The sequence below is a fragment of the Molothrus aeneus genome, chromosome 26 (genome assembly GCF_037042795.1).
Source record: "Molothrus aeneus isolate 106 chromosome 26, BPBGC_Maene_1.0, whole genome shotgun sequence".
Classification (NCBI taxonomy): Eukaryota; Metazoa; Chordata; class Aves; order Passeriformes; family Icteridae; genus Molothrus; species Molothrus aeneus.
Genome location: NC_089671.1, coordinates 508,330 through 533,011, shown reverse-complemented (window position 1 = coordinate 533,011; position 24,682 = coordinate 508,330). Strand labels below are relative to the sequence as shown.

General features: G+C 66.5%; 4 protein-coding genes across 14 annotated transcripts in view; 2 read left to right on the top strand and 2 right to left on the bottom strand.

Moving 5' to 3' along the window:
• Positions 1 to 9,701, top strand: part of RBFOX3 (RNA binding fox-1 homolog 3) — a 143,718-nt gene extending 134,017 nt beyond the window's left edge. For 6 of the 9 annotated variants that reach the window (XM_066565840.1, XM_066565841.1, XM_066565844.1 and 3 more), the window contains 11 exons: positions 1,381 to 1,632; positions 2,311 to 2,448; positions 2,845 to 2,898; positions 3,392 to 3,484; positions 4,395 to 4,455; positions 4,680 to 4,733; positions 5,244 to 5,376; positions 5,903 to 5,942; positions 6,518 to 6,579; positions 6,878 to 6,956; positions 7,743 to 8,394. In XM_066565840.1, the coding sequence (XP_066421937.1) occupies positions 1,381 to 1,632; positions 2,311 to 2,448; positions 2,845 to 2,898; positions 3,392 to 3,484; positions 4,395 to 4,455; positions 4,680 to 4,733; positions 5,244 to 5,376; positions 5,903 to 5,942; positions 6,518 to 6,579; positions 6,878 to 6,956; positions 7,743 to 7,787 (1,011 nt within the window). In that variant the 3' untranslated portion in view covers positions 7,788 to 8,394. The other 3 variants (XM_066565846.1, XM_066565845.1, XM_066565848.1) reach the window with 3 other exon arrangements.
• An 808-nt stretch (positions 9,702 to 10,509) lies between these two features.
• ENGASE (endo-beta-N-acetylglucosaminidase) lies at positions 10,510 to 14,755 on the bottom strand. Its single transcript, XM_066565825.1, has 14 exons — positions 14,643 to 14,755; positions 14,400 to 14,476; positions 14,067 to 14,268; positions 13,630 to 13,778; positions 13,386 to 13,543; positions 13,143 to 13,291; positions 12,836 to 13,001; positions 12,413 to 12,516; positions 12,068 to 12,176; positions 11,794 to 11,966; positions 11,423 to 11,577; positions 11,240 to 11,342; positions 11,034 to 11,148; positions 10,510 to 10,919 (listed from the first exon to the last, which is right to left on the bottom strand). The coding sequence occupies exons 1-14, from the start codon at positions 14,753 to 14,755 to the stop codon at positions 10,515 to 10,517; spliced, it is 2,178 nt and encodes a 725-aa protein (XP_066421922.1). The 3' UTR covers positions 10,510 to 10,514.
• Positions 14,756 to 15,650: 895 nt separating this feature from the next.
• On the bottom strand, positions 15,651 to 20,409 carry C1QTNF1 (C1q and TNF related 1). Of its 2 annotated transcripts, none has more exons than XM_066565853.1 (5): positions 20,303 to 20,409; positions 17,925 to 18,080; positions 17,554 to 17,704; positions 17,297 to 17,439; positions 15,651 to 16,959 (listed from the first exon to the last, which is right to left on the bottom strand). In XM_066565853.1, exons 3-5 carry the CDS (start codon positions 17,688 to 17,690, stop codon positions 16,409 to 16,411), a joined length of 831 nt encoding a protein of 276 aa, XP_066421950.1. In that variant the 5' UTR covers positions 17,691 to 17,704; positions 17,925 to 18,080; positions 20,303 to 20,409; the 3' UTR covers positions 15,651 to 16,408. The 2 variants fall into 2 exon arrangements, with proteins under 2 accessions (XP_066421950.1, XP_066421949.1); XM_066565852.1 differs by having other exon boundaries at positions 17,940 to 18,080.
• A 740-nt stretch (positions 20,410 to 21,149) lies between these two features.
• CANT1 (calcium activated nucleotidase 1) lies at positions 21,150 to 24,682 on the top strand. Of its 2 annotated transcripts, none has more exons than XM_066566055.1 (4): positions 21,150 to 21,222; positions 22,682 to 23,324; positions 23,539 to 23,742; positions 24,173 to 24,682. In XM_066566055.1, the coding sequence occupies exons 2-4, from the start codon at positions 22,706 to 22,708 to the stop codon at positions 24,541 to 24,543; spliced, it is 1,194 nt and encodes a 397-aa protein (XP_066422152.1). In that variant the 5' UTR covers positions 21,150 to 21,222; positions 22,682 to 22,705; the 3' UTR covers positions 24,544 to 24,682. The 2 variants fall into 2 exon arrangements, with proteins under 2 accessions (XP_066422152.1, XP_066422153.1); XM_066566056.1 differs by having other exon boundaries at positions 21,185 to 21,222; positions 22,685 to 23,324.

Here is a 24,682-nt window from a genome sequence, read left to right as displayed (position 1 = left end):
AGGAGGGACGTGGGCTGCTCCTGATTCTGCCCGTGCAGGCAGGGAGGGATGGGCACAGGGTGCCAGGATCAGGCATGAGGGATGGGCACACGGCCCCGGGGAGGCACCAGGCCCTGGGACAGTACCACAGTGACTGTCAATGTCTGTCAGCTCCCTGGAGAAGAGCTGAGGGCTGAGACCCCGGCGAGTGCAGGATGCAGCCTCTGTCCTGCCAGGTGGAAGGAGCAGCTGGGCTGTGGGCAGGGGTGGCGTGGGCAGCTCCCGGTGCCCGTCCCGGGGCAGGGCCGTCCCTGGGCTGGGCTCTGCGGCCTGACAGCCCCGGCCCACACGGGCAGGTGCGTGGGGCTGGCGCGTCCCAGCAGCTGAGTCAGCGCGGGCAGGCGGTGCTGCCGATGCATGACTTGCAGATCTGCGGCGGGGCTGCTGCCGCGGGCTCTCCGTGTGTCCCCGTGGGCTCTGCTGCCACCCGCGCGGGCTGGGGACGGCGGCTGCCAGCGCATCCCCCTGCCACCCCCACCGTCCCTCCCCGACATCAATCGGTCACATACACAATTGAGGAGCTTATCTCTGCGGGCTGAGCCGCAGAAGGGTTTCGCGGGCCAGGGGCTGCTGCAGCGCGGTGTGGAGCATCCGAGGGGCGGCGGGCGCTGCCCCCGGCCCTGGCACTGCCCCTGGGGGCTGCGGCCGTGCCTGCCCAGGTGCAGCGCACACCTGTGCGAGGGGGACGGGCCGAGGGCGTGGTGAGGATGGACAGGAGGTGGATGGGTGGGTGTGCAGAGCAGGCGCTGCCTGGGAGCCCCACACAAACCCCTTGGCCCTTGGTGTGGGTGCAGCTCACCCCGTTTGACCAAGGCTGCCAGGCCAGCTGCGTTAGAGCAAAGGGCCTAATTAAATATTTAGCAGTTAATTGATCCCTGTCGGGTGTTTGCCAAGGGGCCGTCAGCATCCCTCCCTGACCCCTTCCAGCCTGCCCAGCCCGTGCTGGTGCTGTGCAGCTCCCTGCACCATGCTGCTGGCCGGGCTCTGCTTTGCCCTGTGCTGGGCTCAGAAGGGGGCCTGACCAGGTCTCCCTTCCCCAGGAGAGGGATGTGCCAGCTTCAGGAGTTAAACCCCACACAGAGGCCTCTGTTCTCCTACCCAACCCCAGCACAATGGGCAGGCAGGGCACGGGAGAGGGAGAGGATGGGGCTCAGCTGCTGGCAATGTGACCCCCAAAGCCACCACAGCACAGAGACAGCCCAGGGCTGGAGGGAGACGCCAGAGGCTGGGGGATAGTGGGCTGGATGGGGCTGGGTGGGGCTGTGCAGATCAGAGCCCCATCCCGGGGCAGGGGCGGCCCCGGTGCGCCGGCACTGAGGGCACGGTGCCCTCTCTCGGCAGGGTAACCAGGACGCCACGGCCCCGCCGGACGCGATGGCCCAGCCCTACCCCCCCGCCCAGTACCCCCCGCCCCCCCAGAACGGGATCCCCGCAGAGTTCGCCCCGCCGCACCCGCACCCCACGCAGGACTACTCGGGGCAGAGCACGGTCCCGGAGCACGCCATGAGCCTCTACACACCAGCACAGAGCCACCCCGAGCCGGCGGGCAGCGACGCCAGCACGCAGTCCATAGCAGGGACACAGACGGTACCGGTGAGGCTCGTCTGGGGCTGTGCTGGGGGCACGGGGGGTGCTGGGGGTACAGGGGGTGCTGGGGCTGTGCTGGGCTCAGGGCAGTGCTGGGGGCACGGGGGGTGCTGGGCTCAGGGCAGTGCCAGGGGCACAGGGGTGCTGGGGCTGTGCTGGGCTGGGGCAGTGCCAGGGGCACAGAGGGTGCTGGGGCAGTCCTGCTGCAGGGGTCCAGGGCAGTGCCAGAGCTACCAGGAGGGTCCTGGGGCTGTGCTGGGCTCGGGGCAGTGCCAGGGGCACAGGGAGTGCTGGGGCAGCGGTGCTGCCTGGCCAAAGTCCCACAGGGTACCAGGCTGGGTGTTCCTGCCATCCATCACTGCCCTTCAGAGCCCCCCATCATTTCTCATCACTCGTAATCCACTCACTTGGCTCTGCTCTAGGAGATGGTGGCAATTACAGCGCTGGAATGCAGCACCAGCAAGGTGCTGAGCGCTGCACTTTGCAGTCCTCCCACATGGTCCTGAGTGCAGCGTCCGCGCCCCCACCCCGAGCATCCCCACAGCCCCACCGGGAGGGAGGGACACCCGTGGGGCGCTGCCCAGAACGCGGGGAGCACAGGGCGCAGGGTGTCCCCGGGGGCAGGCACAGGGCAGGGGACTCTCCTGCTGGGGACAGGGGCTGATGGCAGCGGTGCCTCCCCAGCAGACAGACGAGGCGGCACAGACAGACAGCCAGCAGCTACACTCCTCAGACAACACAGACAAGCAGCAGCCCAAGAGGTTACACGTCTCCAACATTCCCTTTCGATTCCGGGACCCCGACCTGCGGCAAATGTTTGGGGTGAGTGCAGCTCCCTCCAGCCATCACAGCCCCGCTCAGTGCTGCACCAGCGGGACCTTGGCACTGTCACCTCCCAAGGGACATCCTGCCCAGCCCCTGTGCGTGGAGCAGAGGGTGACACAGAGCCCTTGTACGCTTCCACTGTCCCCTTCCCAGCCCTCATTAGGACTCAGAGCAGTGTTAATTAATGAAATTTTGGATGACACTCCCCAAGTCCTGTCAGAGTGGGAGCCATGGGAGGGACAAGGGCTTTACCCTGCATTACCCTGTGGGTGCCCAGGTCTGGCCCCAAGGCAGCCCTCTGCCCATCCCTGGCACAGAGCCCCATGCCAGCAGCTCTGGGTGCAGGGCCAGGGGCTTTGCAGGCACTCACCCCTCTGTTCTCTCCACTTGCAGCAATTCGGGAAAATCCTGGATGTGGAGATCATTTTCAATGAGCGGGGCTCCAAGGTGGGTGATGCCCATGGCCAGCACCGTACAGCCAGTCCCGGGGAGGGTGTCAGTGGAGCCAGGTTGCCCAGCAGTGCTGTAACCTGCTCTCCCCTCCTCTCCTGTCCCATGGGACCCTGGCATGCAGTGCCCCGTTGGTGCCAGCTCAGGAGGTGGTGCGGGTCCCTGCACCCGGCACTGGAGGGAGGAGAGGGCTTGCTGTGTCCCACCACGGGCAGCTCGTGTCCCTCTGTGTCTGGATGTCTCTGTTGTATCTTCCCTGCTTTCTGTGCCCCTCTCCCAGACTCTTCTCCCAGCTCGTGGGTGATTCTGGGCTCTCAGCCGGGACCCCCGGCCCCTGCGGGGACCCCAGCCTGGGCTCTTCATCTCTGCACTGTGGCAGCCTCACCTCCTGCGCCAGCTCTCCTGATTCACCCCCTCTCTCTCTCTGTCCCCACACCCTCTCTCTGTCTCTCTCTGTCTCTTTCTTTCTCCTTTTCTCCTCTGCTCACAGGGTTTTGGGTTTGTAACTTTTGAAACTAGCACAGATGCCGACCGGGCACGGGAGAAGCTGAATGGCACCATCGTAGAGGGCCGGAAGATTGAGGTGCTCAGATAAGTGTGCTAGTGCCGTGCCATGCCTGCGTGTGCGTGTCCCCTGCCCGGGCTGGGGGGCGCCCAGGGGGCTGTGCATGTGTCCCTGAATGTGGCACGGTGGGAGCATGTCTGCGGGAAGGTCGGCGCTTGGCACAAGGAGCGTCCGGCCCAGAGGAACCTCCCGGCTGCACGGAGAGCTGGGTGCCAGCTGGGGCTGCGTTCTGCTGGTACAGACCAGGCTGGCAGAGCCCCGTGCCCACAGCAGCCACCCCAGACTCTGCAGGGAGCTCTGGGGCTCTGCCCCGCATGCCACCCCCCTGCTCTGTGCTGGGAGGGAGGATCCACCCGCAGCTCCACACCTGCAGTGCCAGCAGCTGCCCAGCCCCGCAGGCTTTGATTTCTCCAGGCTTAGCACAGGGATCAGGCTCTGCCCATTTGCCAGCAGCTCCCCGCTGGTGGCTGGCGAGTGGTGGGGAACAGGGTGGCACATGGCAGAGGGAGCGGGACAAAATGTCCCCAGCAGTGCTGACGGCAGAGAGGGAGCCTGGCAGGGCACAGCAATGCCCCACGGACAAGGAAAACATCATCCAACAAAACCGGGCAGGAGCTCAGGGGCAGCATGTTGGGCTCAGCCCGAGCATGGCACCGCAGCTCTCAGGGCACCAGCCAGCAGCCTGAGCCACGCTCACAGCTGGAGCATGGAGGTCTGGGCTGGCTGGAGGCACGGCAGGGCTGTGTACAGCAGGTGCTGCAGGCAGAGCCTTGTGTCCTGTCTCTGGTGCAGCTGCATCCTCTGCCCCGGCACCCAAAGCAGCAGCAGCAGCAGCAGCAAGGGGAGCTGGCTGCAGCCCAGCGGGCCCTGGACCCCAGCCTGGCCAGCTCCACGTCCTCAGGCACTGAGCCCGTCCCTCTCTCTGCAGGTGAACAACGCCACGGCCCGTGTCATGACCAACAAGAAGGTGGCCAACCCCTACACCAACGGTAAGGGCCAGTGTCCAGGGAGCAGAGCTGCAGCGGGCAGGGGCACCAGCACTGTCTGGCTGCCGTGGAGCTCTGGCAGTGCGTGCCCTCCACACTGCAGCCAAATGGGAGAGCAGCTGCTCCTGCCCAGTGCAGGAGTGCAGCCCCCATGCCTGGGATGGGGCTGTTGCCCCTCAGAGCACCATGGGGAGTGCCCTGTCCTCACCAGCTCTCCCTGCCCACAGGCTGGAAGCTGAACCCGGTGGTGGGAGCAGTCTACGGCCCCGAATTCTACGCAGGTAAGGTCGGGCTGCAGCAGTACCTGCTGTGGGTGCCCCCCAAACCTCAGCTCTGCCCTGTCTGCCACTGCTCTGTGCAGTGAGCAGCCCCTGGCCCCTCTCCCTGTCCTTCACACCTGCCTGGACAGTTCCTCCCACCCCACCCCATCCCATCCCAGCCCATCCCATCCCAGCCCATCCCATCCCAGCCCATCCCACCCCACCCCACCCCACCCCACCCCGTCCCGTCCCACCCCATTCCATCCCATCCCACCCCACCCCACCCCACCCCACCCCACCCCATCCCATCCCATCCCATCCCATCCCATCCCATCCCATCCCATCCCACCCCATCCCATCCCATCCCATCCCATCCCATCCCATCCCATCCCATCCCATCCCATCCCATGCCCAGCGTCCCCCCGGGGCCATGTCCCTGCCAGGCTGAGGGAACAGGGCTGGGCTGTGTGCCCCGTGGGGGCCGTGTGGTCCCGCTGTGCACAGCCCACAGGTGTGCCCTGCCTCCTGCAGTAACGGGGTTCCCGTACCCCGCCACGGGGACGGCCATGGCCTACCGAGGGGCTCACCTGCGGGGCCGGGGCCGTGCTGTGTACAACACCTTCCGTGCCGCGCCGCCGCCGCCGCCCATCCCCACCTACGGCGCGTGAGTACCCGGGGGCTGCTGGGGGGAGAGGGCTGCCACACCACCCCGGGGCTGTGCTGGCACTGCCAGGCTCCTCAGGAACGGGCTGCAGCTCCTGCCTGGCCACAGGCTCTGCCCCTGCAGCTCCTGCAGCTCCTGCCTGGCCACAGGCTCTGCCCCAGCCCCGCTCTGCTGCCCTCGGGTGAGCTGCATGCTCAGCAGCCTCCTGCCCACCAAGGCACAGGGCGTTATTCCAGCCAGGATGGGTGGTTCAGTGGAAATTCAGCTGGGATGGCGCTGGTCACAGACACAGCCATGGCCATCTGTGGCTGCTTGGCTGCTCGCAGCAGAGTTCCTGCCCTGGGATCCTCCTGCCCTGCCCTGCCCTGCCCTGCCCTCTGCGTGTGCCCAAGTCCCTGCCCAGAATCCCAGCCCAGAGGTGCCTTTGGGGCCTGGACAGCCACTCCTTGCCCCATTCAGTGCCCTCACCCCACTGCCCTTGCCCAGGGGCTCTTGCCAGGCTCTGATGCCTCTGCCTCATTTCCAGGGTCGTCTACCAGGATGGGTTCTACGGAGCTGAGATCTACGTAAGTGACTCTGTGCCCAGGGCTGGGCTGTGATGGGGACCCCATACCAGCACAGAGGGCAGGCGGTGTCACACGGGTCCCTGGTGGGCTCTGCCCCGCTCCCAACCCCTTCCCCTGGGCGGCAGCAAGAGCATGAGCACAGCACAGCTTCTCCAGAGCAGCCTGGGTGGCACACACCACACAGGATCCTGTGCCCAGTCCTGTGCCCCTGCCAGCCCTTGCAGGGCTGGTGCCACACAGGATTTACGGCCTCAGTTCCTTGCACCCGCGTTTAGCCTCCGTGTCTGAGCAGCCAGCGGCGATATTTCAGGCGGGCACTGAAGGATTTATCTAACGTGACACCTCATTAAAGCGAGCGGGGAGGTGACAGTCTCTTCTCTGGAAATTTAATTTTTTAAGGTTAATGTTTGTGAAAGCCCCTGGGGAATGGGAATGAGGCTGTTGCATGCCCAGTGGCACTGGCACCAACCCCCTGTGAGCCCCACACCTCTCCGTGCAGTGCCATGGGGCACCCAGCTGCCCCCAGCCCCAGTCCCCAGTGGGTGCAGCCCCCTGACCAGTGTCTCTCCCTGCAGGGGGGCTATGCTGCCTACAGGTACGCCCAGCCCGCAGCAGCAGCGGCCGCCTACAGCGACAGGTGAGCACCGGGCATGGCCCCTGGGGGAGCCCCGTGGCACCTGGGGGAGCCCCGTGCCACCCTGCACGGCCCACCCTGACACCCCAGCTGCTGAGTGCTTGGGACAGGACAGAGTCAGGCATGGGGAGGGCAAACAGGGACCCCTGGCTCCCTGCAGGGCTCGGCTGGACAGGGTTGGCACCACTGCAGGGGGAGCAGGGAGATGCCAGGGGGCTCCCAGGTGCAGCTGGGAGGGAGGGCTCAGAGGGGACACAGGACCCCAGCTGCTGTCACTAACCCCACGCCTGTTTGCTCCTAGCTACGGCAGAGTGTACGCAGCAGCAGACCCCTACCACCACACCATCGGCCCCGCCGCCACGTACAGCATTGGCACCATGGTAAGAGCAGCCCCTCAGCCTTCCTCTGCTTCCCGGGGGGCTGCAGGCAGCCCAGGGAGGGGTCTGGCACAGCCTGGGGCCTGTGTGGCACAGGGCAGGGGCTGTGGGAGGGCAGTGGGAATGGCACAGCCCCTGCCTGGCTCTGTCTGCAGGAGAGGAAAGCCCCACCCCACACCCTGCCCCACCTTCCCCTCACACCCCGCACAGTCCTGCCCACACGTGCCACTTCCAGGGGCCTGGCTGTCCCCTGGGCAGGCTCCAGGACCCCTCTGTCATCCCAGTGCAGGACAGTGTCCCCAGGGCCCCGTGTGCAGCCACACACGGGGGGCACCGCAGCCCCGCACACGCCACAGCTCTGACAGCATCAAAGATGAAAAATTGCACTCACGGCTGGGATCGCAAAGCCAACCTGCCTTTTTCTGCCTTTTGACTCCCTGGGCAGCTGCTAGTGAGGGGCCACGGGCATGGCATCCCAGGGGTTTTCAGCTCAGTGCCACAGCAGGGATGGGGCAGCTCCTTGGCAGGCGTGGCACAGCAGTGCCACACTGGAGGCACAGGGCAGCCCCTGCCCACAGGGCAGTGCCCGTGGCCACCAGAGAGCCTGGGCAGCACTGGGCACCCTGGCCCTGCCTGCCCCTCACATCCCAAGGACAGCAGCAATTTGGTGTCATTTGAAAGAGGAGAAAAAAAAAAAAAAAAGAAAAAAAAAAAGAGAAAAAAGGGAAGATCTAGGCTTTGGCTATCTCTGAATACTGATTGGCTTTTTTTTCATCTTTGATGTTGCAGGCTAGTCTATACCGAGGAGGGTACAGCCGCTTCACTCCCTACTAGCAAGACAGACCCAGCCCCCCCACCACTGCCCCCGATGCTCACTAGCACCAAACCAAACCAGGCAGACAGAGCCGAGGCCGAGCCTGCGCAGGAGCCGCGGGTGCTGCCCGGGGCTGGCACCAGGCTCTGTGGGGCCGCAGCACCCCACACCCTGAGGGTTACCTCAGCCGCTCCGTCCTGCCGCCCGCCCGCCTCTGCTGCAGCATCCGCCCGCCCCGGGGGCCAGCCCTGAGCCCCAGCAGTGCCCGTTCCCGCAGCCGGGGTGCGGGGTCCCCCCGCTGCCCTGGGCTCATCCCCCGCGGGCAGGGGGTGCTTGGCCTGCAGGGATGCTCGCTCCACAGGCGCTGGGGCTCGGGCTGACAGCAGCGCCCCGAGCAGCCCCTCTGCCCCCGTAGGAGAGAGAGGAGCCAGCTGGGGTTGCTGCCAGCTGTGGGGCCTGGCGAGGCTGGGTGGGTTTGGGATCCAGGGGCAGCTGCCGGGCAGGTGTGATGGGCTGGGCTGGCTGCAGAGCTGGGTGTGATGGGCTGGGCTGGGACGGTGCCTGTGTGCCCCCGGCCACCTGCTCGGCCTGAGTGCTCCAGCGAAAGACCTGCCTCTCTTGTTTCTGTTGTAGTGAACCCGTGGCCGTTTCCTTCTGGGACCAGGAAGGGCAAAAATATCCACACACATACAAAATAACAAAAAGAACCCCAAAATATAAAAATTAAAACCGAAGCAACAAAAAAAAAAAAAAAAAAAGAAAGAAAAACCAAACAAAAAAAAGAGAAAGCAAGGCAAGCAGCAGCAGCCAAGTGAGCCCCAACTGTCCACACACACGGAGTGAGCGAGTCCCAGAGGAGCCGCGGCGAGCACCGGCGGTCGGATGCGCCGGAGGGACCCCCGGCCCCACAGCCCCGCAGGGAGGGAGCCGGCGCAGGCAGGCGTGAGGGTCCGCGGGGTCCAGGGGCCCTCCCCGCCCGGGTGCAGGGCCTGGGCGCCACGTCTTCCTTTCCCCAGTGCAGCAGCGCTGGGGGTGCCGGCAGAGCGCTGCGCCCTGCCCGGCTCGTGGGACCGGGTGACAGGGTGGGGACCTGGCTTGGTGCCACCCGGCGCTGGCGGCCATCGGCGTGTCAGGTGTGCGAGGCCTCAGCTCCAGCGCGGAACTGGGGCGGTGGCGCGGATGCGGTGCTGAGGTATTGCAGGGGACGACCCTCTGCCTTTTAAAGGGAATTTTTGTTAAGAGGAGCTTGCAACTCGCTTGTGACCCCTTCCCCTTCTTCCTTCCTCCTTCCCTGACACCCGCGCTCCCGCCCTGCCTGGACCAGCCCTGACCAAAGCTGGGCCAGGCCTGCCCCAGTCCCACTCCCGCTTGCTCTGCGGCGCGGGACACGCTCACGGCCACCCGTCCCTGCCCGAGGCAGCGGGAGCCCCCAGCCCTGGGTGCGGGGTTTCGGCCGCTGCATCCCCCACGGGGGACCCACCCGAGCCGCGAGGCTGGGCCGCAGCACCGGCGCACGGTGCACAGCGGCACGGGGCACTGCGGGGCCCATCCCGGGGTGCAGCGCCGTCCCGCACCCTTCTGGCTCTGCCACTCCTCAAACCTCACTTTATAGTCTGCAGACGCCCCCGACGCCCCAGCGATGAGCTCCCCCTTTTCTATTCCCCGTGTACATAGCCCCGGCCCCGCTCCCTGTACAAAGCTCCGTCCATCGCTGTACTGGCTTCTCCCTTACAGCACCCCTACGCCGCCCCGGCGTGCGGGCTGGCGCCGGCCCATCCTGTATGCTTCAAAGTGTGACCATTCTAATAAACAGTATTATTATTATTATTATTATTATTATTATTACAAGGATTATTATTATTATTATTATTATTATTATTATTATTATTATTATTATTATTATTGAAATTATTAATAAAGATTTCTTTCTTCAACCAGGGCGACTCAGGTTTTGACTGCTTGCGCGGGGCCGTGGCTGCTACAGCGGATCTGGTTGTGCAGGGGGCCACAGCCTTTGGGCAAGTGGGGAGCCCTCGGGGCCCCCAGGCCTCATCATGGCGAGGGAGCAGGGTGCTGCATGAGGAGCCCTCTCCTGGCTGGGCCTAGCCCTTCGTTCTTCAAGCCATCAGGTAATACATTCCTGAGCCTCAGGAGCAGCAGCTCCACTGCTGGCATTGGTGTCCCTGGCACAGCCTGCATTGTTTGGGGACAGGGCTTGGGACCCCACTGCAGGAGCGCTCGGCTGTTCCTGCCTGCTAATTGCTTGCTCACCAGACTGTGAGAAAATAATTGCTGCTATAAATTTTCTCTCCTCCTCACAAGATGCTCAGGGGAGGCAGCGTAGGCTGGTGGCACTGGGCTGGGTCCACGTTAATGAGCACAGCGGTCACCCAGGCTGGGCTGCTGCAGAGCCCGTGCTGGCAGCTCCCCACCAGGCTGAGCCCTGAGGGGGCTGTGTGCCATGGGGTCTTAGGGCCAGTATCCCCAGCCTGAGGCAGTGAGGGCTGCAGGAGCTGGTGGGGTTCTCATGGCAGGTGTCCCAGTCTGGGGTCACACGTGCTGGGGTCCCTGCCAGTGGCTGGTCAGCACCCAGTGGGCCCCCAAGTGAGGGCTGAGCGCAACCACAGAGGTGGGAGGAAAGGGATGCAGCAGCCCCAGGTGATGAAATGCAGCCTCCCTCTGCATCCCCTGCCCACAGCCCGCCCGCCACATGGAGGAGACACGGCACGGGCTGCACCACAGCTGCTTTAATGCCCATCTGAGCTGGTGCCGCTGCCTGGTGCGGAATAGACCAGCACGAGGCGGCCCCAGCGCTCGGGGTCCACGGGCAGCTCGTCCCGCAGCACGGGCTCCACCAGCAGCTCCAGCCGGCAGGACTGCGCGGGCGCCGGCCGCGGCACCAGCAGCCCCACGGCCCGGAACAGGCAGCCCTGCGCCAGCCCCAGCACCTGCGGCGCCGTCTGGCCCAGGCGGCACCGGGCGCCCTGGCTCAGCACACGGAACCACCGGGCCCGGCCGGGCGGGAAGGACCAGCGCAGGGTGAGGCTGAGCGAGAGCTGCCCGGGCTCAGGGCCCTCCTGCCACCAGAGCTGCGAGGCCGTCACGCCCTGCACCTGCGGCGGGGAGGCCGCCACGCTGGCCGTGTCCAGCACCTGCGAGGGAACCACAGCACGGTCAGGGTCAGGGTGAGGGCAGGCACGCCCCACCTTCCCAGAACAAGGGGGGCACGGGGCAGGTGTCCCCACCAGGCAGCAGCAGGCACTCACCCGGATCTCCCCGAGCAGGCAGGTGAACGGTGTCTCCTGCAGGCTGGGCTGCTGGCGGGACACAATCAGGGAGAGGTCCCGTAGGCTGCAGTCCTGCAGCTCCAGCTCGTAGCACCTGAGAGGGAAGAGGCAGAGCAGGAATGGCACCAGGGAGCCCTGGTGTCCCATGGCTGCCTGTGGACGCAGGCTGCAGGCAGGGCACTCACCGGCTGGTCCAGCCATGGGAGCCACGGTGGCAGGCGGTGAGCAGCTTGGCGAGGCCGGGCGGCGGTGCCGGCAGGAACCGGGGGTGGTACCGGCCATTGGGCTCTGCCAGAGGGAGCCAGGTCAGGGCTGAGGGACTGCAGCAGGTGCTCACTGCACAGAGCACGGGGGGACAGGGTTCTTACCGGGCAGGGAGGTGGGGTTGCCCTCAAAGCAGATCCCTGAGTCCCAGGTGGTGACCTCCAGTGCCACTGTGAAGTCATCGGGCTGTGGCCCCTCCAGCTTGTAGAGCAAGGTCAGGAAGAGCTTGGGAGGGGCTGGCATCTGCAAAGAGAAGAGGCTGATGACCCCAAATCCACCCAGAGAGAGACAGAGACAGAGAGAAAGAGACAAAGAGAAAGTGCATCATGTTAGGTGTGCTGGGCAGTGTGGGCAGAGCCTGGGCACACTCGCCACAAGGCCCAGGACCACATAGCTCGGGCCATGCAGGCCATGTCAGGCTGACATGGTGCCAGCCCAGTGCTGAGGAGGGGTAAAGGGCTTTGCCCCAACTCACCGGACAGCCACGCGCTCCTCGCCGGGGGGAATGGTCCCCTGCAGCTGCAGGGAGCTGCCCCCACACCAGGCATCCTGCAGGCAGCAGCTGGTGCTCAGCACGCCCGGCTGCTCTGGGTACAGTGGCTGGATGTCCTGCGCGCTCAGGTCATACCAGGGCCCAGAGTCTTCATCCTACAGCACAGGGAGAGCTGAGCTGGGGGAGCCAAAAGCAGGGACCTCCCTGCTGAGCCCAGCCCAGTCTGACCAGAGCAGGGCTGTCACTCTGCACCCACCTTCCCATCCAGGAATGTGCTGGTGCCCATGCCCAGGCTGAAGGACGTGGTGAGGGGCAGTGTGCAAATGCTGTGCGTGGGCAGGTACTCTGCCAGCGAGCCCCAGAACCTGGAGACAAAGGTGGGTGTCAGGCCAGAGACCCCTGTTACAGTCACTGCCCTGCACAGCCTCAGGTATCACCTCAGCTGGGGCAGAAAGGGGCAGCTGCTCCTGGTCAGCAGCCATGGTGTTCTGAAAGCCACAGTGTCCCTGTAGCTGTGTCCCACTGCCCCACAGCCTTCCTGAGCCAGGGCAGTCCTGGCCCTGTTTCTCCCCCAACACCCACCCTGCTGAGCTGCCCTCACCTGTTCTCGTTCTGCAGGAAGTTTTCCTTGCCCAGGTGCTCATAGACCCAGCCAGGAGCAAAGATGGCTGCAGAGAGGCCAAACTGGCGGATCAGGCGCAGGGACTGCAGGAACAGGCAGTGAGCAGCAGGGGCCAGGCCAGGTAACCTTGTCCCATTCTGTCCCCACTCCCCCCAGGTTCCACTGGCCCCATGGTGGGGCAGGACACCAGAGGGATGTGCTGCAGCATCTCCCTCTGCAGGGATGGCAGCACTGGGATATTTTCATGCATGGCCAGCACTCTGGGATCCCTCACTCCTCACCAGTTTATCCCCAGGTTAGCAGCCCAGCACAGCCCAGCCCAGCAGGGCCCTCAGTGGGAGCGCAGAGCCCTGCACTGGGGGCGGTCAGGGTCACACTCTGGCCCAGCCCTGTCACACCCACCTTGTCAGTGTCGAAGCCACCACCAATGACATCCCCACGGGCAAAGACATCAACACCAACATAGACGTCGTTTAGGCGCGGACCAGCCAGCCTCTGCGTGCGCTCCAGCTGCTCCTCCTTCCAGTTGTAGTTGGTGAACAGCCCGTCACAGGCATCAAAGAATATCCTGGGGACAAGGGGCACAGTGGCAGACGCTGTGCTCACACGTGGTCTCACCAAGGGCCGTGCAGGTTGTGCCTGACCACCACCATGCTGGGTTTGGGGTGGGCTCACACCCCCCGCCCAGGGACAGTTTTGCCATCCTCACCTATTCTGATCGTTCAGCTCGTTCTGCCACCTCAGCGTGCCATCCTTCAGGACGCTGTCATACCAGATCACCAGCCCCCCTGGCACAGCACTGTGCACCCGTGCTGTCAGGTCCTGCAGGAAGAGGGGCAGGTTCCCCACGGCCGCCGCCTGCCAGGAGAGAGAGAGAGACACATGTGGGTGAGGGCACGGGGCAGCGGAGCAGCACAGAGGCAGGGCAGCGAGCAGGGCCGGCAGGACTCACGCTCAGCTTGTTCTCAATGTTGACCAGCCAGCCATCGAAGCGGTAGTGCTGGGCGATGCGCGCCAGCTGCTCGGCCACGGCGCCGTACGCCTCCTCCCCGCCGGCCAGGAACGCCTCGCACAGCTTCTCCCCGTCCGTCCACTCCGTGATGAATGTGCCTGCGGAGGCCAGGGCAGCGTCAGCCACACGTCCTGGTGAATCCACCTCGCTGCTGGGGCTGCCCTAGGCCCAGCCCTGCCCCTACCCAGCACGGGGACGCTGTTCCGGTGCGCCGCGTTGGTCCAGACCACGGGCGGGATGGTGACAGTGTGGTGGCTGAAGTAGACAAAGATGTCGATGTAGCGCCAGTGGTAGAAGACATAGGGGTTGCGCGTGGCCGAGCCCTGGATGAACCTGCAGAAGGAAAAGGGTTGGGCAGTGCAGGAAGGACGCTGACAGACGCTGTGGAGCTGGGTAGGAGCCTGACTCACAGCCGGGAGCTGGGCAGAGCTGTGGCACTGAGCCACCTCTGAACATCCCAGCCTGAGCAAGGCTCCCCAAGCACTGAGCCAAACACCCCATCCCTGCTCACCTGCGGCTGAGCCGGCAGGAGACAGGTCAGGCAGAAACAGAACTGCCTTGGGCTTGGAGACGTTGAGCTCCACTGTCACACCTCCCTTTTACCTTCCACCTAGCACGTACCTGTCCTCCAAGTACCCGCCACGCATGTCGTGGCACACCAGGGTCCGGGGCCTGCCGCTGTGGAGCGGGGGCTGGCGCTTGGCCAGGGGCACGGCTGACACATTGAACTCATCGTTGCTGTTGGGCTGCCAGGCCAGCAGCTCCTCCAGGCCGGTCAAGAAGAAACTGATGGGCTCCGTGGTCTTCGTGTCAAAGTACCTTGCTGGGAACGATGGGGAGGCGGGACAGGGTCAGCAGCGAGCACTGCCTGTGCAGCTCGGTCCAGCACCGGGACCGGCACCGTCCCATCCCGGCGGGGCCCGGGGCTGGGCCGGCTCCTCTCCCGGTACTCACCGGGCAGGGGCTGCGGGCGGTCGCTGATGGTGTCGTGCAGGACAGTGGTTCCCTGGATGTCCGCCGCCGGCTGCAAGCTGCCCCGGGAGGTGAGTGAGGGCCGGGCCGGGCCAGCACCGCGGCCAGCGCCCACCGGGCGCTGCCAGCCCCGCCACCGGTCCCCATCACCGTCCCAGACCCCATCACCGTCCCCGTCCCCATCCCGCTCCCGGCCGCGGCCTCGGCCCCGGCCCCGCCATCCACCTCCGCCGCCGCCGCGCGGCCCGCTCGGCCTCCGCCGGCTCCTCCGCCGCGGCCCCGGCCTCCGCTCCCGTCCGCTTCCCGCGCCGCGCCGGCCCCTCCGCCGCCTCCGCCATTCCGCCGCCGCCGCCGCTGCCGCTGCACTGACGGCGCCGCCGCCGCCGCCGCCGGGCCCGGCTCTCCCGGGGGCGCGGCCCCGGAGCTCCGCCCGCCCGGCCCGCACCGCCCCGGGCACCGCCCCGGGCACCGCCCGCCCCCGGGACCCGGGCAGGGCTGTTCCGGCACGGACCGCGTGTGCTGCGGTGGGGAGCGTGCCCCGGGACGGGCGGCGTGTGCTGGGAATAAACCGCACGCCTCTGAACGGGTGGCGTGTCCTGGGGGAGCGCACTGTGCCAAGATGCAATCCGTGTGCTGGGATGCCCCTGTGCCCGTACCGGGCCCTGCTGTGCAGGCGGGGATGGAGATGGTGCCTGGTCCCCAGGGGTCAGGGCGCCCAAGGAGCTCTGCCCATGCCACAGGCACAGCAGTGAGCGGCCTGACGGTCCTCACCTGGCCCCCACCATCCACCCACTCCCCATATGTTTGGCCAGGGCTCTATTTAGGGTCATCCTGAGTCCCCCCAGCCTGGTTCCCTCCCTCCCTTGCTTGGAGTGCTGGTTTCCAGCTGCAGCCCTGCTCAGCCCAGCCATGGACCTGCCAACCCAGACCCTGACACCCAGCTGCACCTCAGACCTACCTCCTCTCCATGGATGTGCCAGATAACCTGCACTCCTGACAGCCCTGCCACCCTTCCCAGCCTGTCCCGTTCCCGGGCTGACAGTTCCGTCACTGCACGCAGCTCCTGGCCCTTGGGGCACAGCTGGCCCGTGCAGTGCCTGGCACAGGTCCCCGGCTCTCCAGGGACAGTTTGCTCTCCCCTCTCCACCCCCAGCTCAGCTCTCAGAGAGCCCCTGAACCTTTCCCCGAGTCCCTCGGAGCCTCTCCACACACAAAGCCAGAGGACACGGAGGGTGTGAGCAAGGCTGGAAATGTGTTTAATGTGGCATGAGCAGAATGGGGGCTCAGCATGCTGGCCCATGCTGCTGCTGCATCTACACAAACATGAGGCCTGGCCAGAGATAACCCAAGGGAAGAGGAAGTGGCTGAGGCCAAGGCCCCACGCCCAGGGCTGCCGGTGGGGAGAGAGCCCTTCCTGAGCAGAGGCTGTGGCGAGCAGCAACAGAATCTGCAGAGGAACTGACACAATTCACTCCCCGCAGGGGGACCCAGCCCCCCCTGCAACACCTGCACCGGGGAAGGGCCCTTAGTGGTTCATTGCCTTTCTGGATGGTGCTGAGCACCTTCTGCCCACTCTGGCCAGGGAGCGGGGCTGTGCCAGGAGGTGAGCATGGCACAGTGCAGGTGTCTGTGCTGCCTCACACCAGGGCACCAGCAGTCACACTGTCCCACCGTGCCAGCTCAGCCAGCGGTGCCACAGGCTGAGCCTGGCACACCCAGCTCTGGAGCAGGGAGAGGGGGCGAGCTCCCTGCCCACCCCAGGTGAGCAGCTGCTTCCTGGTCACCAACATGGCAGGGGCTGACAACTGCTCCAACTCTCCCAGGTGTGTCTGGTTAGCCTTGAGGTGCTGGAGTGAGGGAATTCACGCACTGGTGCAGCTGCTGGGGGTAGTGGCACTAGGTTACTAACAGCATCATGGGGGTGGCACTCCTGGGGTGAGAGGGACAGGGGCTCCTCGGCCGCCTGGCCTGGCACAGCAGGAGGGGCGTGCTCAGGGGTCCCCACTGTACTTGATGAGGTGGCCGCTGAAGGTGATGTAGGTGTCGTACTCGTCGCTGAAGATGGCGTTCTCACGCTCACCCTTGTAGAGCCGCACCCAGACCTCGTCCTGCTCCTTCAGCTCCAGCATGACGCTCTGGCTCTGCATGATGCTGCGGTCGCTCACCTGGGCGTAGAGGATCACCACCTCCGCCCCGTTGTGCATGATGTGCAGGTACGTCTCCTTCTGGTTCCAGGTGTGCACATTGAGGCTGAAGTAGTAGATCCCGGGGATGTAGCAGTAGAACTTGCCCGTGAACATGTTGAAGTGTTCGTAGAGGTTGACAAACTCGGTGTCGAAAATGAGGGTCTGGTAGTAGTCGTTGCTGTGCAGGGGTTTCTTGCGGCCCACGGAGAAGGCGGCGTAGTGGCTCTTGCAGCGCTCCCCGGGGGCGCCCATGCTGCCCTTCTGTCCCTTGGGCCCTGCGTGGCCCCTGCTGCCGGCCACCCCCGTCTTGCCGAACTTGCCCTGCATGCCACGCTCGCCACGGTCCCCCTTCTCTCCTGGGCAGAGCAGCAGGGACAGTTGGGCTGTCAGGCAGAGGCCAGAGCTGGACCCAGCACCTTCCCCAGAGGCGGATGGAGGGAGCAGGGACCCACCAGCCCTGCCCCTGCCCCTGCCCCTGCCCAGGCTCTGATGCTGCTGCCCAGAAGCCACCAGCACAGGGGCTGCTCACACCCCAGTGTGGCTCCTGCCCTCTGTCTGTGCAGGGCACAGGACCACTGGCACCCCCCCAGTTTCTCATTCCCAATCTGTGCAGGAGCTGGCACTGTGAGCCCAGCTCAGCACTGGACCTGGGGCAATGCTGGCAGCACAGCCTGGGGTCCTGCCAGCCCTCACCTTTCAGGATGGTCATGTTGATCTGAGGCACGGGCTGGTACTGGGGGTAGAAGCGCTTTTCAGGGGGGGGACAGCAGCGGACACAGCGGGACTGTGGGGGCAGCCCCTCCTGGGCACCATCAGCCTTCTGCTCCTGCGTGGCCCTGGCGAGGCAGAAAGCAAAGCACAACAGAAGCTACGGGACAGCGGGGGCCCTCTGCAGTGCCAGGGCTGCCCTGGCCCCGCTGCAGAGCGCCCTGGCTCTGGGGTCCCCTCACCTGGCAGCTTGGTGCTGGGATGGGGCCTCATTGGGGCCTGTCCACCATCGCTGGTCAGGGATGGAGCTGGTCTGGCTCCCCACAGGGCAGGGCAGCAGGAAGATCAGCAGGACACCGTGCACCCACAGCCCCTCCATGCCTTGGCAGTGCCCTGTGAGGTGCCAGGGACAGCTGAGGGGGACAGGAATGAGGAGACTCCCAGCCCAGCCATGGCCCGAGCTGTCCTGGGACAGGGCCTGTGCACTGCACAGCCCTTGGGCTCTGGCTGGGCTATGGGACAGTGTCAGCCCCGTGAGCACCTGTGGAGACCCACACTGGGGCAGTCAGGGGGCTGTGGGCTCTGTGCAGCCCCCCTGAGCCCTGGCACATACCGCAGATGGGATTACCTCAGGAGCTGAGAGTGGAGCAGAGCAGCGCAGCAGCCTCTGAGTGGGCCAAGTCCTGGACCAAGTGCTGCTGCTCCTGCTCAGCCTGGCTTCAGCTGCCTCCCATGGGCGCCCAAGAGCAGCAATTTGGGATGTCAGCACCTGAAAAATTACAGCGAGCTCCATGGGGCAAATGTCAGGGCACAGCCCTGCCTGTGTGTGGGACCCCAGCCGGGCCCAGAGAGAGCATCTGCACCCCACTCCTGCGAGGGGCTCCTGTGCCCTGGGGGCTGCCAGCCCAAGGGTTTGCAAGGGGACAACACCCACTCCTCCAGAAAGGGGGATGTGGGCTGGCAGCCCTATCTGGGAGCTGGCTGAAACCCTTCTGAGAGCCCACACCCTGTCTGGGGCCAAAACTAATATTTGCAGTGGTGGTGGCACCGTGGCCCAGCCCGGGCGCTTCGAGACCCCTCCCTCTATTATCAGAAGCGTATCTGCTGGAGACGTGGGGCCGGGCACGCAGCACGGCGCCCTTCGGCCCGGCGGCACCAGGACAGCCTTGGCCAAACAGGGGTGGGCATCCCGCGGCAGCGGGCTGCGGGCCGGGCCGGGGATGGCCGTGCCCAGGCCGCTATCTCAGCCAGGTGCCTCCCTGGGTGGGGACATGGGTGTGGCCTCGGCCGCTGCTCCCCTCCCCAAGCCCGCCCGGCCGCGCTCCGCCGGGATCCCGGAGCGCCGGCCCCGAAGCGCCCTCTCGGCCCCGTGTTCCGCGGCTCAGCCAGGCCGTGAGGGATTTTGGGGCAGGATCCCGTGGTTTTGGTGAGCGCCTGCTCTCCGTCGGTGGCCGGTGGCTGTCGCCATTGTCCCCAGGTGCGGGTCCGAGGGAGCAGCGTGCTCCCGCAGCGGGTGCGGAGGGCGTCCGAGGCCGGGGGCGGATGCCTGCATTGTGAGTCACTGGAGCTGGGAAGGGGCGGAGGGATTGGGAAAGGCTCCAAAGGGCTTTTCCTGCTGCTCGAACCCTCTGCCAAGGGCCTGGCACACACTTCCCGGTGCCTCCGTCCCTCACCCCGCTGTCTTGCCAGGTGTGGAGAGAGGCAGGGGAGAAGCGGACCCACGGATAGAGCAGCCAGGGCCAGGTGAGCAGCTGTCACCAGGGCAGCCTTGCCCTGGCTCTGGCCAGCCTGCCTGGCCTCCAGCTGTGCCAGATGTGCAGCGCTGAGCGCGGCACGGAGCGTGCCAGGGTTTGGGAAGCAGCCCGTGGCCTTCCCTCAGCTCTGGGACCGTCACACCAGGCATTCCTCTGGCACCTGGAGCAGGCTCGGCCCTGGGGGGAGCACAGCGTCACAGGGAGCTGCTGCACCAGGAGAAACCCTTCAGCAGGAAGTTCCCATGGTGGAAGGCAGCGCTTCCCAGGCTGCCGGGAGCAGAGGGAGTGTATGGTGCTCACAGGGCGCTGCCAGCGTGCCCCCTGCTCCCTGCAGGTGTGCTGGGCATTGTGTGCCCACCTGCGCTCGGGCACACACAGCCCTGCCAGGGACACGCGCTTTCCCTCGGGGTTGGCTGCTCTCCAGGAGCAGTCAGAGATTTAAACTCAGTGGCTGCAGAAGCCTTGGGACTGCAAGTCAAAACATCCCAAAATACTTTCCAGATGGAGATGAAGACTAGGATGGAACAGAGCGAACTCTAGGGGAGGGAGGGCTCAGGGCAGTGTGGAGGCAGCAGCACCTGCCCTCGTCTCTATTTAGGGTGGTGGATACAAACTTCCCTTCACAGCAGCCAGAACCACTGTGCCTCTGGGGTCGTGCTGGTGGGCCAGGTCCCCCCTGTGCTGCTGCAGACGCTGGAACAGTTGCAGAGCCCTTTTTTCCCTGGAGCAGGGCAGACCCAGCAGGCAGCGGAGTAGGGGCTGCATGGGTAGGGGCTCCATGGGGGAAGGAGCACGGGGTAGCTGCAGCCCTCCAGCTTCTGTAGCACCAACAAGATGCTGTGCTGGGGACCCCAACAGCCACTGTGACCCCCAAAGAGATGCCGAAAGTGGCCCAGTGGGGGTTTGATGTGTTTGCAGCCATGGGTTTTTTGGGAACGCAGCCGGGGCGGGGCTGGGGGGGATCTGTGCCCTCCAGAGCCGCGGTGGGTCGGGCTGTGCCCCCAGACTGATGTGAGGCTCAGCCGTGCGGTCCCCACTGCTCCTTCTCAGGCAGGGCAAGGGCCTGGCTCGGCTGGGGGGGCTCCGGGACCGGCCCCCCTGGCTGGGCGTGTGCCCGGGCACCCGAGCGCTCGGCGAGGCGGAGCCGCCCCCGGTGCCGCGGCACCGCCCGCGATGGGAGCACGGCCCCTGCAGCTGCGGGGCGATCGTCAGGCTCCCAAAGCTGCCCCCCACCTACCTCCGGGGCACGGCTTCTCCCTCGCGGCGCTGCCTTTGCCGCCCTAGGGCATGGCCCGGGCCAGCGCAGAGCCTGCCCGCGGCCGACCGCTGCCTCCCGCTCCGGAGCCGCCTCTGCTCGCCCGGCCCGGGCGGAAATGCACTTTTGGGAAGCGCAGGAGGCAGAGAGGCACGGGACGAGGCTCGCAGCCCTCCCCCGCCAGATGTGCGCCCGCGGCTGCCTTAACCATGCGTGCTCCCGGGACCGGCCGCCCCAGCCGTTCGTGCTCCGGGGCCGCCGCACCGGGAGCGGAGGCGGCACGTGCCAGCGGCTCCCCGGAGCTGCCGCGGGGCTCGGGATCCCGCAGGGTGCGGCTGGCCCCGGCCCTGGACCCCTGCCCCGTGCCGGTGGCGCCGAGGCCGTTCCCAGCGCCGAGGGCACCGCGGCCAGCACAGCCGCACCGGGCTGCAGCCCTTGACAGCCGGACACGCACACGGGTCCCGAGGCGCGGGGCTGGGTCTGCCCCGCTCCCCACCCCGAGTGGCGGCGGGACACAGGGGGCAACCGGGACCAGGACGGAATGTGTTGCGGGCTGGAGCAGGGCAGCGCGGGGGTCATGCCCGCCGAGCAGCCGGGCTGTGCCCACTCTATACAGCCGGGTCGGTCCCCGCACTGTCCCCGCCGCTGGGCTCCGGCTGCCCGTGCGCGGCGCCCGGCCCCGGCGGGCCCTGCTCAGCAAGAACCACAGCTCCCGGCAGGCCCCGCGGCGCAGCGGGAGGGGCGGCGGGGGCGCGGTGGCGCGCGAGGTCTCCTGGGAGTTGTAGTTTTCATGCCAGACGGGGCGGTCGGGCCGCTGCCAGGCGGGGCGGCGGCGCACGGGGCCGCCGGGAGCTGTAGGCGGCGGCGGCGGCGGCGGCTGCGCGCGGGGAGGCGGCGCCGCGGTGAGCGGGGACACGGGCAGGGGGCGCGGGGCCGGGCCGGGCCGGCCGGCGGGGGTTCCGCGCCGTGCGGGGGCACCGCGCACCTCAAGCAGCCTGCCCGGGTGGCAGCGGCGGGCTCCTCGCGACTGCGCCCCGCGCGGGGGTCCCGGGGGCGCGGGGGACCTCAGGGCCCGCTCAGACCGGGCGGTGCCCCGGCAGCTCGGCCGGGGAGGGGGCGCGGGGGTCCCCAGGGGCGCAGGCGGGCGGCGCCCGTGTCCTTAGAGGGGCGTCCCGTGTCCCTGCCCGGGGGTGCCGGGGGGTCCCCGTGTCCCTGCCCGGGGCTCCCCGTGACCGTGGCCCGGCGTTCTGAGGGTTCCCCGTGGCCGTGCTCAGAGCGGGCTGCAGGCGCGGTGGGCTCAGTGCACCGAGAGGGTCCCCGGGGCCCTCGTTCCGGGATCCCGGCGGGACCAGAGGCGCTCCCGTGCCCCCGGCCGCGGGCTTCGTGCCTGTGCCGCAGCTCCCCTGCCCGGGCCGGCCCCCCACGCTCAATGCCGCCTCTGTTCGCCACCCCGGCTGCTGAAAGGCACATTGAGACCCTGCGGCATGGGCCCTGCGATGGCGGCTGCCCCGGGATGGGGGTCTCTGCCCCGGGCTGCACGGCACGGGCTGAGCACGGCTCCAGTGGTGGCTGCTGGCCGCCCGGGCAGCCCGGAGTGCCCATCTGCGGGAGCCCGGGGCGCTGCCACGTCCCCTGTGCTGCAGGGAGGGAGGTGGCACCGAGGGGCACTGCTGGCACCCCGGGCCCGCGGGTGGGCACTGCCCGGGGTGGGCTCATGATGCTCACACGTGGAGGACACGCTGTGAGCCTGGGCAGGGATGAGGGGGTCCCGTGTCTGTGAGGGTGTGCGTCCCCTGGGCACTGCGCTTCCTGCTCAGGTGCTGGCATCCTGCTTGGGCGGAGCTGCCACGTGTCCCAGTGTCCCTGTGTGGCTTGGGGACAAGCTCACGGCTCATCATTGGGGTGGGTTCTTAGGGCCGTGGGAGCTGGGCCCGGCTGCCCAGCCACTCTGGAGGCAGCAAGGGTCATCCTTGCCACCCGAGAGGAACCCACATCCTCACAGGACCCTGTGGGGACGTGCGCCAGGACACTGTGACACAGGGCTCACCTTGAGCCAGGTGCCTCAGCTCGCTGCCTGAGCTGCAGTGACCATGGCACAGATAGAGCTGCCAGGCAGGTCGGGCAATCCTGCCAGCACGCTGGGGCCCCTGGTCAGGGGTCACAGAGGGAGCCAGGTGAGAGGGACCGAGGGTGGTTCCAGCAGCAAACAGCCCCTGGGCACGGTGGCTCTTACCTGCATGAGCTGGGAGCACCTTCTGCTGCAGGACAGGGGACGGGGCCCTCGTGGCTGTGTTCTGCTGTCCCCTGAGCTCAGTCGGCACCAAATCCAGCTCTTTGACCTTCTCCCTCCCCTCTTCGCAGCAGGTTCTGCTCGCCCCCTGTCTGATGCCAGTGCCGCCCTGCCATGAGTCTATGAGCCCGCTCCGGATCAGCGTGGGTGGCCTGCCCGTGCTCGCGTCCATGACCAAGGGTGCTGACCCCCGCTTCCGACTGCGCTGGAAGGCCATCGTGCTGTCCTCGGCCTGCGTGGGGCTCCTGCTGCTGCTGCTCTGCCTGCACCGCTCCTCCCCAGCGCGGCATGGCCCCCCCAGCCCTCGCACCTGGCAGCTTGGCCTGCACGCAGGGCAGCCCTACAACGACACCTACCCGCTGTCCCCGCCGCAGAGGAACCCCGAGGGCGTGCGCTACCGCATCGGCCTCATCGCCGACCTGGACACGCAGTCCCGCGGCCCCCAGGAGCACACCTGGTTCAGTTACCTGAAGAAGGGCTACCTGGTACTGTCGGACAGTGGGGACAGAGTGACGGTGGAGTGGGACAAGGATGAGAGCACGCTGCAGTCCCACCTGGCTGAGAAGGGCCGGGGCATGGAGCTCTCGGAGCTGGTGGTTTTCAATGGGAAGCTGTACGCGGTGGACGACAGGACAGGTGTGGTCTACCAGATCGAGGGCAACAAGGTGGTGCCATGGGTGATCCTCCCAGATGGGGACGGCACTGTGGGCAAAGGTGAGCTCCCCTTGTGAAGCCCTTGGCTCTTTTCACCTTTCCTGTGACCTCTGGGCCTGTCCAAGAGAGGGCAAGTCCTGCTGAGAGACCAGCTGGCTGCATGGGGGACACTGTGCCCAGCACCGAGCTCAGGGATGTAGGGTGTGGGGCATGTGGGACAGTCCGATGGCCACGTGCTGACCGAGCCCCCCTCATGCCATTCTTTCCACCACAGGCTTCAAGGCGGAGTGGCTGGCAGTGAAGGATGAGCACCTGTACGTGGGAGGACTGGGCAAGGAGTGGACCACCACAACAGGGGAAGTGGTGAATGAGAACCCCCAGTGGGTGAAGGTCATTGGCTACAAGGGTGACGTCAGCCACGAGAACTGGGTGACAAATTACAACGCTCTGAGGGCTGCAGCAGGGATCCGGCCCCCAGGTATGGAGCAGGGCAGCCTCCTGCACCCCATATCCCACACTCTTGATGGCTCCAGAGCCATACAGTCACCCTCCCTGGGGATACTGGCACTGGGGGGGATTTAAAGGCTGCCGGAGGCCAGAGATCTCCCTTGTCCTGGTCCTTTTCCTCTGCTGCCTGTGCCAGGAGCAGCTGAAGGGTGGCTCAGCTGGCACTGGGCCTGGCAGCTGTGCCCTTGGGCAGAGTGGGGTGTGCTGGCTGCCCCTGCCCGGCTCTGGGAGGAACTGGGGGGCTGCTGCCCGGCAGTGGGACAGGAGCAGGCAGAAGAGTTCATGGGGGACGCCTGTGCGGGGCTGAGGGGTGTTTTGGAGGGCAAGGGGGAGGGGGAAGGTCCCGCCCCAGCGTGGCTGTGCCCTGGGGCCCGGGTGGTCACGCTGCCCTTCCTGCCCAGGGTACCTGATCCACGAGTCGGCCTCGTGGAGCGACACGCTGCAGCGCTGGTTCTTCCTGCCGCGCCGCGCCAGCCACGAGCGCTACAGCGAGCGCGCGGACGAGCGGCGCGGCACCAACCTGCTGCTCAGCTCCACCCAGGACTTCGGCCACGTCACCGTGGGCCGCGTGGGCGACGTGGTTCCCACCCACGGCTTCTCCTCCTTCAAGTTCATCCCGGACACTGACGACCAGATCATCGTGGCGCTGAAATCGGAGGAGGACAACGGGAAGATCTCCAGCTACATCATGGCCTTCACGCTGGACGGGCGCTTCCTGCTGCCCGAGACCAGGATTGGGAGCGTCAAGTACGAGGGCATTGAGTTTATTTAACAGACATCTGGAGCGAGTGGAGGCGTGTGGGCAGGCCCTGCTGGCCTGCTCCCAGCCCGGGGTCCCTGAGGGATGTCAGGCAGCGCTCCCAGCTCTGTCCTTGGCCCCGGGCTCTCCTGTAAAGTGTTGACTGAGCTGA